This window comes from Curcuma longa, chromosome 9 (assembly GCF_044706935.1).
Source record: "Curcuma longa cultivar G26 ecotype Majalengka, Jawa Barat chromosome 9, ITB_CL_G26_1.1, whole genome shotgun sequence".
NCBI classification, from domain to species: Eukaryota; Viridiplantae; Streptophyta; class Magnoliopsida; order Zingiberales; family Zingiberaceae; genus Curcuma; species Curcuma longa.
Genome location: NC_133869.1, coordinates 8,881,115 through 8,898,120, shown reverse-complemented (window position 1 = coordinate 8,898,120; position 17,006 = coordinate 8,881,115). Strand labels below are relative to the sequence as shown.

Here is a 17,006-nt window from a genome sequence, read left to right as displayed (position 1 = left end):
TAACTCATCCCATTTTTTATTTTAATATTATTTTTGCTATTTTAGTCTGCTATATATATATATATAATATTTAATAGTTTTAATTAAAATCATTATAATAGTATTAAAGTGATTTTAAATAGATTGAAATAGATTTAATTTTGTATATTCTTTTCTTCAAGAATAATCCATTACTTTGAATTATCTAAGGCGGCAACAAAAGAAAAAAAATTGTCTGATAGGACAGCTGGACGGTTCTAAGCCAAGGAAAACTAATTTCTTTTTATATTTCCAAATTTTATTGGCCGTCCAGAAAAAAACAAATTATTATTATTTAAAGTTACTTTGAACGTACAGACCCTGGCGTGCACGTATTGCTTTGAATTCCGCGCCCCCATGCATCCCATCCCACGTGGGCCCATCAATGAAATCTTATCCACAAACGGATCTACTCTTGTCGGATAAATCCGACCGCGATCCAACGCGTCTTCCCAATCCAAATCCATCTCAAAAAGATAAAAACAATTTCCGTCACCATCAAATACTCACCCGCCTTTAAGACCCTCAGAAGTCAACAAACGGACCCACAATTCTACCCAATACAGAGCCAGGTAAAAATGTAAGTGCACCTGCTCTATTTCAGTCCTACTCCAGCTTACGTGTCATCTACCAGTTTTTCTCCTTTTTTTTAAATTAAAAAAATTTCCTCTATATAGAGGGGCGGCCATGGCGGCATCTCCTCCTCCTCCTCCTTCTGCTTCTCCTCCTGCACTGCATTTAACAGCCGAGCTCCGAACAAGAACAGCCATGGCTTCTTTCTCTTGCGCCCCGCCGTCGCTCCGCTCCCTCTCAAGCTCCAATATCAGGAGTTCCCCGGCCTCGCCGGGAGCTTCTTCGGCCAGGCGAAGGACGACTCCCCCGCTCTGTTTCCGGCGACGCAATGAGCTCCCCGAGCATCGCCGTCGCCAGAACTTCGGGAGGTACTAAATCAATTAATTAATTAAATTAGCTGTGATTGTATATATTCATGTTTTCATACTATATATCAGCTCCGCCGTCGCCGGCGAAGCAGCCACAGTGCCGATGTCAGTGCCGGTCCGAGTGGCTCGGGAGCTGCTTCAGGCCGGCCACCACTATCTCGACATCAGGACGGTGGACGAGTTCACCGCCGGCCATCCAACGGGAGCAGTAAACGTTCCTTACATGCTAAAAGCTGGGTCAGGGCTGACGAAAAATCCCAACTTCCTGGTGCAAGTCTTGTCAGCTTTCAGCAAGGACGACGAGATAATAATTGTGAGTTAATTGTGATCGATATATCAAGTTCGTTCTTGAATTATTTAATTATTATTTTTGTACTGTTTCTGAAAATATATATATAATGGATGATTTTTAATTGCACAGGGATGCCAAAGTGGGAGGAGATCACTGATGGCAGCAGTCGAGCTTGCATCTGCTGTAAGCACTACAGCTGATACAGCTTTGGCATGAGTGAATTATAGAAACTAGTTAAAATTAATTAAGAGATGTGTTTAATTTTGAGAGAAGAGAAAGTGTTAATTAATTATGATTGCTAATTAATTAACTTGTTAATTTTGACAGGGTTTCACTGGCATTACTGACGTAGAAGGTGGCTTCTCTCTGTGGGTGCAGAACAGACTTCCAGTTGATCAGTGAGATGCAAGAAGAAGCTCCAAATGCTTGGGCCTTGTAGATAGATCATATATATGAACAATAAGAAGAAGATGTTCGATTATTGTGAACATGTTCCATAATCAATTTCCTCTATTTTCCATTCAATTTTTCAACATTATATTGGGAAATAAATTCTTCAAAATCATTAAGATTAATTATAGAATTTTGATTATATTTGTCAAATATTTTAATTAATTAAGCTTACTCATACTGTTACAAAGATTGTAAAAATATGGAGTTTGAAGATCAAGGTTTTAAGCTTGAAGAATCAAAGCAAAAGGCAACTGAATAATAAAGCGAAAAAAAAGACTGTGGAAACTAAAACAATAATGAAAGAATTGTTGTGGATAGTTGTAGTATTTGTTGTTGTGTTTTTTGATGTGCCTTTAGAAGCGTGTTTGGTTGGCTACTTAACTCGATATTATAAGCTTGTTTATTTGTTTTGAGAGTTTCTTTATCTATTTATAATTTTGTCATAGAGTTTTATTAGTGAATATGATTCAAAAACTTTTTCTATTTTCATGACTAATTTACAATCTTTATTCATGGACATTAACTAGTTAAATTCATTTAATTTAATACGTATTTAATGAACGAATATATAATAAATTTTTACCAATCCGAACATCAAATTTGATCACAAACGTTACTCATTTACAACCCTAGATTCCATTTCTTAGAACCAAGCTAATTTTGGAACAACTTTATGATAATAGAAACCAACCGGCAAAAAGTATTAATGTTATGAAGAACAATACCCCAATAATGGTATGTATAGTCCATTGGTTTAATTTGTAGCTCAGAGGATTACAAACATGACTGACTTTCTAATTAGTTGTTTTTGCATTAATTGAGATCACTTCATCAATTTTATTAATCTATCTATTGTATTTGCTTCTTTTGAAAATTGGTGAAGTAATAAAAATATTATATTTTTTGACACATCATTGTGGATTGGATTAGTATTTCTTCTTAATTCTCTTATTTCTTAAACTTAAATTTCTTTTTATTTTCCCATCCAAAAATTGAAATTCCTCAATTTCTAAGTCCTAAGAAATTGGGATTGTGAGTACAACCATCAATTTTGATTGGGTCCGTGGATTGATCCTGTCTGTTAAACAATTTAAGCAGATTGAATTGAAATTTTATTAATTCATTTAAAAATAGTTATATGATGGATTTTTCATAGATTGACAAATTCGGACTGACCTATCATGCTGCGTGAATACTTTATATTGCATTCTTATATTCAATTTTCATAGTTTTTAAACTTTTAAAATATCAAATACCTTTTGTGAAAGTTTAATGGACCAAAGACCTTGCAAAATAATTATGATTTTTTTATTGCATGCATAACTTATTAACTTCGATAATGGAGGAACATTTTGATAATTGAGAATTTTAAATATGGAGTAACATGATCCCTCACAATCTTATAACCAATTGCATCAAACCACATAAAAAAAAAATATTCATCCTCGATAAACAATGACTGAACTTTGTTAATAAACACTAAATAGTACACCGTCAAAGATCGTAAATAAATTAAGTTTTATGATGTTTAAACTTACTTGATAAGGATAATTGAATCAAATTAATTAAATCATTAAAATAGTTATTTAAATTTGATTTAATATCTTTTTAATGAATTTGAACTTATTTAAATTTGACTTGAATATTTCATTTTTAATTTAAATTTATTTCATTATTTAAAATTTTTATATTTTTAAATTTATTTGATTAGTTATTGAGTTTGATAATATAACTTTATTATTTATTTTAATTTTTTTATTTATTTATAATATCGATAAAGAATTTATTAATGAATATGATTCATTATAAATTTCGTAAATGTTATTCATAAATATTATTTATAAACTGTTTAATTTCTATTTATGAATACATATATATATATATTCAAGTTTATTTATTTAGTTTAATAAATTGGTTAAATTTATTTATTTAATTGATCTTATGTGTATTGAATCAATATAGATAAGTTATTATTAAGTAAAAAAAAAAAAAATAAGTTTGCTCATGAATATTTGGTTCATTTACGCCCTAACACCGTTTAATACAATAAAATCAAATTATATTTCATCAGGTGAGGTCAATTATATGGATCATTTTACACTATTAGATTATATCCTTTACTATATCATCATTTATATTTAAATATATTTTATTATTGTTATTCAAATCTTTTTTTGATCTATTTTTCCTTATTTGATATGCATACTTGCTATAGTTTCACATGCCTAACTGTAATATTTATTGATCGTCTACGTACATGTTTATACTATCTTAAACATATTTCTTAAAATTTTCTCTCGATAAAAGCAATACCGAGTTTCTCTCTAATATTTTTATTTTTATCCTATCCATCCTTGTATGTCTCACACATCTACCTTAATATTTTCATCTTTGCAATTCTCATATTTTACTTCATGTATTCAAGTTATAGTACAACATTCAGCTCTATATATATAATAGATTTAATCACTATTTTATAAAATTTTCTTTTAAGTCATAAATAGTATTTTATGATCATAAAAAATATATGACGCTTTCTTTTATTTCAACCTTCTTGTTTATATTTTATATAAAACAGTTCTCTCAATCCTTTCATTATTTTAAAAAATAATTTTAAATACTTAAAACTTTTATTTACAAACAATTAATCATCTCTTATCTTAATAATTATCTCATTATGTCTGAGCATTACTAAACTTAAATTTACTCTGCAAAACCTAAAACTTTTTATCTCTAGGAGTTTGTTGTTTAATATCCGATCTTCCTGATCCACTGTACTAGTATTTTTTATGTTAAGTAACCTTAACATCCACGTCACATCCATAATATCCTTTGTTAGATATCAAAATACGAATTTTATTATCGAGTACTATTTATATCAATATAACTTCTATTATTGATCTATCAAGTATAAATTAAATTAATTTTAGATGACCGTGACATTCTTTATTTAATTTATTTATTTATTTTTTTAAATCATAACATGATCCATTAATTTAAAATAAGCTTTCAAATTTAACCCACCCGCAACGGCAGACTAAGCGACAGCACGTTGCAGCTGGACTCGCTGTCACGACGTCGAACACATGGCGGCCAGACTCCTCCTCCTCCTCCTCCCTTTCCTCGTCGTCCTCCTGGTGCCGCCGGCGGCCGCCGCCAATTTCACCTGCCGAGCGAGCGGGAGAGCCGCCCGGTGTCAGGCCCTCGTCGGCTACACCGCTCGCAACGCCACCAACCTCGCCGGAGTCATGGCCCTTTTTCAGATCCGCTCCTTCCGCTCCCTCCTTGCAGCCAACGGCCTCGACCTCTCTACCCCACGCTCCCGCCTCGTCCCTGCCGGCTCCACCCTCCGCGTCCGCTTCTCCTGCTCCTGCTCCGCTGGCCGCGGCGCCTCCGCCCATCGCCCACTCTACCGGGTCGTCGCCGGCGACAACCTCGATTCCATCGCTCGAAATGTCTTCGACGGACTCGTCACCTACCAGGAGATCGCCGTCGCCAACAACATATCCGACCCTAGTTTGATCCAAATAGGGCAGGAGGTCTACATCCCCTTGCCCTGCAGCTGCGACGAGGTGGAGGGTCATCCGGTGGTGCACTACGCGCATCTGGTGGCGGCCGGCAGCTCCGTGTCAGGCATCGCGGAGGAGTTCGGGACAACGGAGGAGACATTGATGAGTCTGAATGGGATTACGGATCCCAAAACCCTCCAGGCTGGCCAAGTTCTTGATGTTCCTCTCAGAGGTTTGCTTCTCTTTCTTCCCTCACAGTTGCCTACTGTTGGATCTATATGAGAATGTAAAGCAGTACTCTTGCTTAAAACTATGTCTGTACAGATGATTACCCCACACAAAGAGTCACCTTTACAGTGTAGTTAACTAGCTAGCACCAGCGATTGCCTCAAATATTTTGCTATTGGACAAATTTTACCATTGTAGTAAAATTAAGAGCTCAATCATAGATAACATCATGTAGTTGAACTCAGATACTTTTGAAATAGGCTTGGTATTTTGCTGTTGAAACTTTACTTTTGAATTGGATTGATCAATGAAAATTTTATCCATAGATGGTTGATTATATCTTGTGGAGTTGTAAAGTGGATGGATCTACTCTGAACTTACTGAATCATATGCTGTTTGTTTTTGGGATTCAGTTTATAGTGTCCATGCTGATCTAACCTGTATGATTAGTATTTGTTTTAGAAAATAAATCGACAATTACCTTGATGCCTTGCATAGTAGTCTGGTTGGCTTCATTCATTGGTCATGCACTTGATAAATCTCGATAGCAAACACCACCTGCTATTGCTAAATGCAGGCCTATATTCCACTTGCCACAGTGGACATCTATACTTCAGATCACATTCATACCTTTGGTTTGTTAAGGATCTTCAATGCTCCAAGAATGATCAATCTTTAGGCACTGAATTTGAAGTACTAGTAAGGTTTATTATCACTAATAGATCTTATAGTGCTTGGCAATAGAATTTTCTAGGAAAAGATCATGAAATAGAAGTTAAATTATATGTGGCAATTTTGAATGGTTTGATTGCAACATATTGAATAGAGACCTTCAATAAATTCTGATGATCGTTCCTAGTTTACCATTTTGTGCACTTTCCAAATAGCTTCCAACAGCAACCTTTGAAGAATTATTTACAGATTCTGATGTCTAGAAACTATATGCTCTGTCAGCATGCAATAACACCACGGGCAATCTTCCAAGATCTTTTATTCCTGTCTTTAATTCTTTGTAGTACCACTTTATGCTAACAATAAACATTGGTGTTACAGTGTGTTCTTCAGCAATTAGTAATGCCTCTTTGGACAGTGGCCTCCTTGTTTCTAATGGAAGTTATATTCTGACTGCAAACAACTGTGTCCGCTGCAGCTGCAGCTCATCGTCGTGGGAGTAAGTTTATGCTTTGTTAATGATTTCTTTTAGTTATATATATATATTTCTAATACTTGGGAATTCTTCTTTGGATTGCATTAGGCTGAACTGCAGTCCTACCCAGGGGATCAGTTCTTCAGTTTGCCCAGTAGCAACCTGCGGAGCTCTCTCCCTTGGCAACTCATCCAGCACAGGCTGTGAGAGCACAACATGCGCCTATGCTGGCTACACCAACAGTACCTCCTTCAACATACTCGCCAACCTAACAACTCAGTCATTGTGCAATAGTAAGTTGACTATGCCTGAAACTTGGGTAATTAACCATACTCTACAGGATGAAATATAACTGTTATCATTGATTGATCAGCTGCAGGAGCACCAGCACCACAACCCAGCGGCGGATTTTCTCTGTGGGTCGAGGCTCAATCATCGTATCCCTTGCTACTCTACGTTTCCCTTGCAATGGCTCTGCTAGGTTGGGGATCATGATGTAAAAGATAAACTCCCACGATCTTGTAGCATCGTATGAAGTTAGTAGAGGGTTCTTAAGCTTTCCCAATTTAAAAGTAGAATGACCTTTTGCATCTACTTATTGGATGTATGTCAGGCATGCTTGGCTGATAGTATTGCTATCAAGCCAAATATTTATAAAATTGAATGGTTGTGATATTGCTCTATTTTAATAATTGTAAGTGTAGGAATTGAAAGTGTTAACCTGTTGATTGTGAGCTATTGGATTAAAGAATCATCCCATTATAATCTGATGAATGACTATGTAGGTCTAAAGCCTCTCTTTTCCCGGTAGAAGGCCATCAAAAGATAAAGAAGGGAAAGGAAGATCAAAACCAGTGAGAACTAAGATTGAGGAATGTATAAGCAACAGAGAACTAAGGTATGTGTTGCTTGTAATTTTATCTCCTTGTTCTAGAGTCTTTGCATGATGTACCTTAGTAGAAGATAACTCTTACATAATCCCTGTTAGATGGATTGATCTAGTCTAGACGTGTGGGCTAGTTGGACCAATTGGTCTAGTCAAGCTGGATGTGCTAGATTGATCAATTCGTTCCGACTGCGTCGGCCAGTCAAAGTAGTTAGTTCAAGTCAATTGGTTTGGGTTTATTAATTCAAACAAAGGAGAGCATGAGCCAATTCAATTAGTCTAGTTACTTGGACTAAGAGGTTTGTAGTCAGTTAGAGTTAAATTCAGTCTAGTCGATTAGCCAAGTAATTCAATGGGGCGATCGGGTAGTTCAAGTCAGTTTGTGAAATCCGAGCTAGCTCACAAATGATATCGCGCGGAGGGCTCGAGGATGAGAGCAAAGGATTCATAGACAAGCAGAGTCTAGATGATGGTAAGGATTTTTATCGACGAAAGTGGATTGTTCATTAAGTAAGAAAAATGATTTTCATATTTTTCACTGGCTAATTGAAAATTTTCTACCAACCATAATTTTTTTTGTCACATTAAATATTAAAAAAATAGATTTTTTTAATAAAAAATTCCCTTGATAACTAGAAAAAGAAGAGCCGATCCCAGTAGGTCCATAGCGATCGGCCCATCTCTAGATAAGACGATTACGGGTTAGGCCCCCAATTAATTGATTATCGGTTTGAACCGACGGTTCTACTGTCAATTCATTAATTTTTTAGTTATAATTTTAAAAATATATTTATAATATTTTAATAATATTAATAGTATGATTCAATATGAATTAATTGATTTTATTTTCCTATTTAAATTAATTTTTTAATTCAATATTATTTTATTTTTCTATTTAAATTAATTTTTTATGTGAGATTATTCTAATTTTTTATTTAAATTAATTTTTAATTTATGTATTTTGATTTTTTTTAGGTTGATGTTGGACTATTTTATTATATATTATCACTTTTTATTATTTTACTAATAAAATAAAATAAAATGTCAAATATCATCACAGTCTCGGAGGCGAAAGAGAATCTGGAATCTACTCCGCTCACCTTGTGCGAGTGCAAGGCGAGAATTCCTCCGCCGCCTCCAAGGCCTAGGGTTCGCGGCGATGGATGCAAGCTCGCCGATCCTTCGCAACAGCTACTGGGTTTTGAGACACGGGAGGAGCATCCCCAACGAGAAAGGTCTCGTCGTCTCCTCCTTGGTAATCCCTCTCTCTCTCGTTTCAATCTTTCTCATTGTTTGATTTGGCTAATGCACATTTCCCCCGGTGCATTTGTTGTTAACAAAAAAATTCAGCAGTCAATTTCTTTTCCCGTTCCAATCCGTACGAAAACCGATTAAAAAAACGTTCTTTCAGCAATCATAATGCCTTTTTGTTGATGTTTTATTGCAAATCCTTTGCCCTCACTAAATCTAAGTGTTGAATTCGTTTTTATTCTTCTTGCATTTGTGAATAAAGACTGAAAGCATGAGCGGCCTTTTAGTATTCAGATTCCTCCTCCTACAGTTTTCTACAAAATTGATTCATATAGTTAGCATTGTGCATATCAACTCTAATTTCTTCTTTTAACTGTCCCAGTGAAATCAATTTTATCTAACCAATGAATTACTATTACTGTTTAGCATCTTGGAGATCGTTACGATTTCTTTTCGCATTGATGTTTTATATGTCAGGAAAATGGCACGCTTGAGAAATATGGATTAGCTTCTGAAGGTTTCAATCAAGCACGGTTGGCTGGAGAATTGTTTCTTAAGGTATTAATCTTTTGAAACAGGGGCCTTCTTTTGTTTGTTTGACTTTATATGTATAATCGCCAAAAAGCATGACTTTTGTAAGATTTAATTATTCTGCTAGAGTTGTGTGCCTATATGAATCATCATTACTTGGACCTTGTAATCATTCGTATCATGAGCTTCTTTTCCTACAACATGCGTATTCACAACCCAAACAGACAATATCTCTGTAGATCCTTCCTCTGTACAGTGGTCCATGTGTAATCATTCATCCTTTCCATGTTGTGGATCTCATCCCTACATTTATAACTCCCTCGTTTGTAAACACTGGCTGTATATGAGATCCATAACATGAAAGGGATGAATGGTTATGGATGAAGGCTCCATATAAGGCTCTACAGATTTCCCATACATATGCACAGACATGAAGGGAATGTATATTCCTGCTCCAAATCATTAAGTAGCTCCTCTTTTTCTTTTATATCTATCAGCTATGGACCTACTGGTGCTTTTTGTTATCTCATTCTTTTGAGTCCCCTTTCTTGGAGATCTCAATGGTTTTTGGTGTCAAACCTGATTTAACAGAGGTTACTAATTCTGTCACATTGCTTGATTGTTGGCTTTAATTTTACTTCTTACTTGTCACGTAACAATATTCTTGTTCTGTGAATGTTTTGTTTTTTCATGCAGGAAGTTAAGGAAAAGAATATCCTGCTAGAAAATATTCAAATATGCTATTCTCCATTTTCGCGAACTACCGATACTGCTAAAACGGTTGCTAATGTTTTAGGCATACTGTTTGAGAGTCCTCAATGTAAAGTAAGTCATTTCAACTAAAATCAGTTTGTATATTTCCAAAGAGCAGAAGCCATATGTGATACCCATATTCAACTAAAAGCAGTTTTTTTTTTTTTATCCTTGTCTTTGCTGTTGGAAATGCTGACATTCTTATCTATCTTATTTTGTAGGCACTGAGTGAATTTCGAGAGCGCTATTTTGGACCATTGTTTGAGCTCCATTCACATGAAAAAGTAAGTCCTGGATTAAGCTTGTCCTCTAAACTGAAAGTGATGGTGTTGTTTGAAAATGCTGTGCAATTGGGAATTAGCCTGTCAGGTTAGAAAATGTGTCAGTGAATGTTTACTGAAAACAAGTATTTGGCTGTCTCTATTCTACTGCAGTAAGTATACTTTATGAAATATGTTGCTAGTGCACAGAAAAATAACTATTTTGGAAAATTTTAGATAATCTTTTAGAATAAAGGAAGTGATAAACCCCAGAAAGCAGTGAATCATGGACTTGATTGTGTAACACCAAAGCCTTTAGTAACTGTAAATAGTTCATAGTAAATATAACTGGGAAAGGACATTAGGTACAGTGTCAAATAGATACCAATTTCCAAGTATTTAAGTACACATTTGGATCAGCATCATCTCATTACTGTGCAAAATGATTTCTGACTTGAAGAACTATAATGCATATGAACTTTCAGATATTTGTAATTTAATTAGATCATCAACTTCTAGCTTTATTATCAATTATTATATCATTTACTATGGCAACAATATAGAAGAACTACCATAGATCTTACTACTCTAATGGAAGCTGTCTTAACAATTAGCTGTTCTATTAATAATTGGCAGTATTCAGAGATATGGGCGTTAGATGAGAAGGATCCTTTCATGCCACCTGAAGGTGGAGAAAGTGTTGCAGATGTTGCCTCCCGAATTGCACTTGGTCTGGCAGCACTAGAAGCTGAGTTTCAGGGGTACGTAATTGAACATACGCAGTGCAAAATTCTTCTCTTCAAATGCGTGACCACCCTTATCCTTTGTTCACCAAATTGGTGACTGATGGCCTTGTTGGTTGGCTATTGGCTATCATCCCTTGACAGTTGGTTGCTTGTCATTAGACTAAGGTCGAAGGTATTGCCACTTCTCTTTAGGGATGCTTGTGAAAAAACTTTGCTTGTGCATCCAAAATCCTTAAGAACCTTACATAAAATTTGTGTTCCACAAAAGTTGCATACGCTTGATACATTGATGGAATGGGTGATGTTGCTCCTTCAATGAGAGTGAGAGGTCATCTACTTGGGCTTTGCGTGTGAGTAGTGAGAATCAGCATAACTCTTCTTCATCTTATCGTTGCTTTTTCAACAGCAATGATATTGTTTGTGTTTGTTTTCCCCTTTGAGCCCTATCAATATTATGCATGCAAAGCTCCGATAAGTTGAGATTGATTGATTTAACCCCATCAGTTAAATATCATGGATTGTCCCACCTGGGGATCCACTTAGTTTATGCTCAATTTCATGCCCATGTTTTTCCACAGAATAATTGTTGGAATTTCAGACTGTTTTGGTAGAACCAAATCAATCGACAACAGTGAAGCAATTTGCGACATTCACCTTTCTATATGAATGAGGTGGGATCAAATGCCCAATATCTTATGTGTTCACTAATACATTTCTTATGAGCTCGTGATCCTTACTTTTCCCCTCTTGTTTTCTGCATTGTTGCATTAATATCAATCTTTTCCGTAAGTTTATGATTTCTCCTTTCTAGCAAAGTAAGCTTTGTCCAAACTTTTTCCATCTTAATTCTGCAGGTTCACAGTCCTTGTTGTCAGTCATGGCGATACACTCCAAATTCTCCAAACGGTACTCAATGCAGTGAAGGAGCTTGAACCATCCAAGGATGGCGACATTGTTTCAAGAATTAAGCAAGTCGCAGTGCCTTGTATCTTATCCAAGCACCGGAAGTTCGCCCTAGAAACTGGAGAGCTACGACAAGTAATTTGATTCGAAATTAACCACCCCATGTCTCAAATCATAAAGCAAGGTTTCCATAGGCTCCCGTGGCAGGGTATTTCTTCACATCATTTTCCCCAAGTGTTTGCAACGGAAACCCAAAGATAACATCTATTCTATTCTCTTGTTTACTTACCGGAACTGATCTTGACCTACTCCTTGTATCGGTGATTCTAATTACTCTCTGGTTTCTGCTAATTCAGTTCGAACGATTCTATTCTTAGCTACTCTTCTTGCTTACTTATGTGAGAATCAGGGTCCAATATCATGTTGAGTAGCTTTATTATTGCGGATACTAGTATAAATAAGCCAAGTTTAGTCTTGTTTAAGCTTTTTTATGTGCTTATTCGTTCGTCAAATAAAATTATTCGAGCTAATGACTATGTGGCAATGTTGCTCCTCTAGGCAAGGCATGCAATGAGATTCTTCTTGAAGATGATTCACTATGGATTGCAATCTTGTGGGCTAAGTACCATAAAGCCTCATGTGTGGACATTTTGGCAAGATCTCTACAAGAATAGTCTTCCTTGGAGGATGGTTTCATATGAAAGATTTGTGTTGGTGTGAAGATGAGTTTTGGGAATGGTTGTTGGTTTGATAATAGCTTTTGAGAAATGATATATTACATGAAAACGCAGCATGATATACTATACTACATGGATGTGGGATCCAGATTTATAGTGTATCATATTGCGTTTTCATGTAGTGTATCATTTTTCTAACTTTTAGTTGATAGAGAAAATGACTTGTTTAATTTTTGGCAACACAAGTGATACTAGACTCACATCATAAATAAAGATGACATATGGAGATGAGAGTTGTTTTATAGGTTTTTATCAAACCACATTTTTGTTGGAGATTATAGATAGAACACCATTGAGGAGGTAAGGAAATTGTAAGAATGTGCTAAGTTAGATGAATGCAAGCAATGTGATAAGTAGAGTCAAAGACGAGGAGCATTGAGTATGACAAAAGGAGAATCTTAGCGAAGCCGAGGTAATGTTTTTCCTTGTAGTAACCAACTGTAATTTTCTGATTTAACAAATGATCATGGGGTCGATCGTGTGGGGTTGTTGAGGTGGTGGATTTCACTTTTTGTTAAAGAGTATGACAAAAGGATATGAATTACGTGAAATATGATATGGGAAAGAGCTAAGGGTTCATTGTGACATGAGAAGACCTCAAGGTTTGGATAAACATCATGCGTGATGTAAGTGAAGTGAGTTGTATACAAAAGACAAAGGATAGATAACAACTAAATTGACTCGACCAAAGTCAAGAGACTAGTCAACTAATGTTAAAATCCAATCAATTGGTGGTTGAGAAAATCACACCCCGTATGTATAAAGGGTTTGTAGTTTGATCCAATCGACTTATAAGTGGATATCAATTGACTAATGGTCCAATACCCCAAGTTAAGTTTGATTAGAGTCTTCTAGTTGGAATAGTTGACCGATGGATAAGGATCAATCGATTGATGATTTAGACTTTGGACAAATTGAATAAAGTATTTTTAAGTCGATTGGTATAGTCAATTGAGTTTTGTTGGAAGAGCATATAATGTCTTAAAAAAAATCCATTGAAGCAATCGACTAAGCACTAGTCAGTCGGTCAGTTTAAATGAAGATGACGATGGAAGTTTCAATGACATAATTTAGATAATATCCGAGGGGTCAATCAATTGATGGTTGATGATCAATCAAGTTAATTGAAGGTTGTCAAATTAGCAATTACAAATTTTAGAATGAATGATATAAAAGGGGTTCAAAAGATTGCTGAGTTAGTTACGATGGAGCAGACTTGCAGAAGAAGGTAAGGATTGAAATCTCGATGAAGTCGAGACAATATCGTCCTCTATCGTGGTTAACTGTAATTTCTTGATTTATCTCTTTACAGATGGTCGTAGGGTCAACCATGTGGGCCCGTTGAGATGGTGAATTTTATCTTTTTACCAAAAAAAAAAAAAGATATCTATCAAGTAGAAAACTTACACCTTTCAGCGTTCTATTTTTTATTAAATCTATAAAAAAAAATTTCCACTTTTAATATTTAATTGAAAAGATGAAAGATAATGGCTTCATGTATAGGTCATAGATGAACTACATAAATTTGATGTTGTTGATTTGATTTCTTCAAAATTAATCAATTCTTACGCTTAACAACAACAAAAAAAGTGATTTTGATGATAGAAAAAACAAAACAGCTACATGGAAAAGAAAAGAAAATCAATATAGTAATTTTATTTTATTTTATTTTTTAAAATTTATTTGTGATATTGTATAATTCACATATAATCTTCTCTCTCTCTCCTCTCTCTCTCTCTCTCATGGGTTTTGGGCAAAACATTCATCTTTGTTCGGAGCTCCTCTGCTGGAATCTCCCGTGCGGAAAACCCTAATCACCCCTTCCGTGAAACCAGGTAGCTATGTCAATTGTTCCACAGAATCACCGGGGCACCACTTCCGGTACGATCTGTAATTTGGCAGTTTTTGCATAGTCCTTACCTGAAACTGCGATTGATGGATCTAGTTGAATGCCTTCTTACCTTTTAATTGCTTATGATGGATGAATTGTAGTAGAAATAGATTGATTTCATCTGAAATTTTCGTAATGAAAAGATCTGCTCGTTTTGAACAAAGTTGGATTGAATTGTACCTCCACTTAGACGCTCTTTGTATGCTTTATGCTTGTTCCTGTTCGTAGGTGGATTGCTGTGATTGGCGTATCCGATTCAATGGGTGGCTTTTGGAGATTGAAATTATCAGAAAGGTTCCTCGTTTCTGATAAATGATAGATCTTCCGGAGGACTGGAGAAGCAAAGATGGATCCAATTCACGAGATTTATTAATCAAGATTGGATTGTGATGCAGTATCGAGATTGAACTAAGGGTTATTTGGATGGAATCGTTCAATGTTGATAATTACTTGCCTCCTCGTAAGCGTCTGCTTGCTGAACTAAGGAGGGAGAATATGGAATCTGATTTCCTGCCACCAGTTCCTTTTCTTTCAGGTGATCTTGGTGCCCGTCTTCGAGATGTTATTAATTCCTCAGTTTCGACTCCAGAAAAAATTATAGAGGTTTCCAAGTCAGTAGCTTTGGCTGCAAGTGAGATTGCTGTGGCAGCAAGAAACACTGCAATTGAGAAAGCAGCTGCGGCCACGAAGGCCAAAGCTGTTGCAAAGAATGCACTGCTGCTTCTGGATTCCACTACGATGAATAAAAAATCCAGAAATGGCTGTTCGACCAAAGGCAAATTGAGGAAGAAGCAGATCCCAATAAAGCTCCTGTATAAGACTAACCATCCTTCTGGGAGCCAAGAAGCAAACAAAGAACTAGCCAGAAAACGTCATCACACAATGAATAGCTCACCTAGAATCTTAAATCATAAGGGAAAACGTTCTGGAAAAGCAGTTGGATATAATGGTGATGTCTGCAATGAGAATTCACATGTTTTCTATGCAGAGAATGTGAGGAAAAGTAGCAATTCAGAAGGGAAAATTACTATCTGTTGTGAAATTGGCAAAACTGAGGAGGAAGAATCTGATCAGCACACAAAAAAGCAAGAAAATGAATCTATGATTAGATCAGGAGCTGGTAGTAGGAAAGTGAGAATCCGACAAAAGAAATTATCTTTGAGTCAATGTAACATTAGAGAACAAGTAGAGATGAAAAAATTGACACTCTCTGAAAACCTTTCTTCTTTCACAAAAGAATCAGATTTAGATGCTGCAGGAAGTAATATGTCTTCAGATGATGCGGAAGTGTCTCCTGGTGGTGGAGCATCAATGCAGATTTCAACAGCATGGAAATGCAGAAAGATCAAGGCATCACAGTGCTCCCCCAATAGCAAGATTTTGAAATCTTTATGCTAACAATTCTTCAGCAAGCAATATCACCATTGTCGAGTACCCATATGATAAAATTCCTCTCTTGAGTTTTTGGAGCACAATCTGGTATCTGTCACAAGTTTCATATGCAATGTGGATAGGGAGTTAATCAGGTCCTTTAGTGAATAGTTTTTTTTTTTTTTTTTGAAGTTGTTCTTCTACAAGGTTCTTGCTTAATAAGTCATGTGCAATAATGGTTTGTTTTTGTTTTCGCTAATGTTTCACTTGATGTATTTATTACCTCTAGTACAGTTGTTTGTAGTCATATTTCCAAATTAATAGTAGTCTATTGCTAGTATTAATTGATGGCTTACAAACTATGAATTTGTGGTCAACTAAGTTATTTAAGAATTGGATCTGGTTGAGTAAACTACCGTAGAAAGGCACATACATATAAAATAAATGTAGATTCATGCTCCTCGACTTGAAATTATACTTGCAGACTATATTTGTGTTATATACACAATATTTCATCTGAGTAGCGAAGAATGGACTAAACAAAATTGCATCTTTGTTGTGCCAATAGATCAGGCAACCAATGGATAAAGCCACGGTCACAAATGGTGATGGATCCTCTTTGGGACCAGTCTTACCAATGTTGTGGCCTTCAACAACCTCAATGACTAATTAAACACGGTACTATGTTAGTAGAGTGATCTGCAAAGTCCAACATTATTCGTCTCTGTCTTGCTTGGTTTTGTCTGAAGAGGGTATGATATTAAAACACCCTACCATTGTAACTAGTTGATGTTGTTGCATAGAAAATTATAGGAAAATGAACTTTGTATTTCATGTATAGACATCAAATCAAGAATACACTTTTAATTACAAGATACATATGAGACATATAAAGAAGACTAGGATTACTGATTGCGTCCTCAAGATTCTAAGATATTGGCAAGGACTATGAAAGTTTTGAGTGAAATAACTCTGTTGTTTTCTTCTTTCTTTGATATCCCATCATCTCCTGACAAAAGGATGAACCATAACGCGAATAATATAGTATCTTATTTGCATAATCAGCATTTCTGCATGGAACCAATTTGA

General features: G+C 35.6%; 4 protein-coding genes across 5 annotated transcripts; all 4 read left to right on the top strand.

Moving 5' to 3' along the window:
* Positions 1–738: 738 nt before the first annotated feature.
* On the top strand, positions 739–1,776 carry LOC141834558 (thiosulfate sulfurtransferase 16, chloroplastic-like). Its single transcript, XM_074721876.1, has 4 exons — positions 739–959; positions 1,029–1,272; positions 1,381–1,434; positions 1,579–1,776. The coding sequence occupies exons 1-4, from the start codon at positions 787–789 to the stop codon at positions 1,651–1,653; spliced, it is 546 nt and encodes a 181-aa protein (XP_074577977.1). The 5' UTR covers positions 739–786; the 3' UTR covers positions 1,654–1,776.
* Positions 1,777–4,790: 3,014 nt separating this feature from the next.
* LOC141834312 (chitin elicitor-binding protein-like) lies at positions 4,791–7,083 on the top strand. Its single transcript, XM_074721686.1, has 4 exons — positions 4,791–5,445; positions 6,495–6,612; positions 6,697–6,881; positions 6,962–7,083. Exons 1-4 carry the CDS (start codon positions 4,791–4,793, stop codon positions 7,081–7,083), a joined length of 1,080 nt encoding a protein of 359 aa, XP_074577787.1.
* A 1,476-nt stretch (positions 7,084–8,559) lies between these two features.
* Positions 8,560–12,453, top strand: LOC141835261 (uncharacterized). The gene is made up of 6 exons (XM_074722695.1): positions 8,560–8,729; positions 9,203–9,283; positions 9,953–10,081; positions 10,231–10,293; positions 10,906–11,030; positions 11,870–12,453. Exons 1-6 carry the CDS (start codon positions 8,634–8,636, stop codon positions 12,060–12,062), a joined length of 687 nt encoding a protein of 228 aa, XP_074578796.1. The 5' UTR covers positions 8,560–8,633; the 3' UTR covers positions 12,063–12,453.
* A 1,944-nt stretch (positions 12,454–14,397) lies between these two features.
* On the top strand, positions 14,398–16,308 carry LOC141835119 (uncharacterized). Of its 2 annotated transcripts, none has more exons than XM_074722547.1 (2): positions 14,398–14,490; positions 14,775–16,308. In XM_074722547.1, the coding sequence occupies exon 2, from the start codon at positions 14,970–14,972 to the stop codon at positions 15,942–15,944; it is 975 nt and encodes a 324-aa protein (XP_074578648.1). In that variant the 5' UTR covers positions 14,398–14,490; positions 14,775–14,969; the 3' UTR covers positions 15,945–16,308. The 2 variants fall into 2 exon arrangements, with proteins under 2 accessions (XP_074578648.1, XP_074578650.1); XM_074722549.1 differs by having other exon boundaries at positions 14,403–14,536.
* The last annotated feature ends 698 nt before the right edge of the window (positions 16,309–17,006 follow it).

What these genes read in the sequence shown, in the direction of transcription:
- LOC141835261 (XM_074722695.1), top strand. Translation starts at nt 8,634, where the DNA reads ATGGATGCAAGCTCGCCGATCCTTCGCAACAGCTACTGGGTTTTGAGA. An exon ending in GTCTCGTCGTCTCCTCCTTG is followed by an intron (nt 8,730 to 9,202) that starts GTAATCCCTCTC and finishes TTTATATGTCAG; the next exon opens with GAAAATGGCACGCTTGAGAA. An exon ending in CTAGAAGCTGAGTTTCAGGG is followed by an intron (nt 11,031 to 11,869) that starts GTACGTAATTGA and finishes TTAATTCTGCAG; the next exon opens with GTTCACAGTCCTTGTTGTCA.
- LOC141834558 (XM_074721876.1), top strand. Translation starts at nt 787, where the DNA reads ATGGCTTCTTTCTCTTGCGCCCCGCCGTCGCTCCGCTCCCTCTCAAGC. An exon ending in AGGACGACGAGATAATAATT is followed by an intron (nt 1,273 to 1,380) that starts GTGAGTTAATTG and finishes TTAATTGCACAG; the next exon opens with GGATGCCAAAGTGGGAGGAG. An exon ending in CAGTCGAGCTTGCATCTGCT is followed by an intron (nt 1,435 to 1,578) that starts GTAAGCACTACA and finishes TAATTTTGACAG; the next exon opens with GGTTTCACTGGCATTACTGA.
- LOC141835119 (XM_074722547.1), top strand. Translation starts at nt 14,970, where the DNA reads ATGGAATCGTTCAATGTTGATAATTACTTGCCTCCTCGTAAGCGTCTG.
- LOC141834312 (XM_074721686.1), top strand. Translation starts at nt 4,791, where the DNA reads ATGGCGGCCAGACTCCTCCTCCTCCTCCTCCCTTTCCTCGTCGTCCTC. An exon ending in TGCAGCTCATCGTCGTGGGA is followed by an intron (nt 6,613 to 6,696) that starts GTAAGTTTATGC and finishes GGATTGCATTAG; the next exon opens with GCTGAACTGCAGTCCTACCC. An exon ending in AACTCAGTCATTGTGCAATA is followed by an intron (nt 6,882 to 6,961) that starts GTAAGTTGACTA and finishes TTGATTGATCAG; the next exon opens with CTGCAGGAGCACCAGCACCA.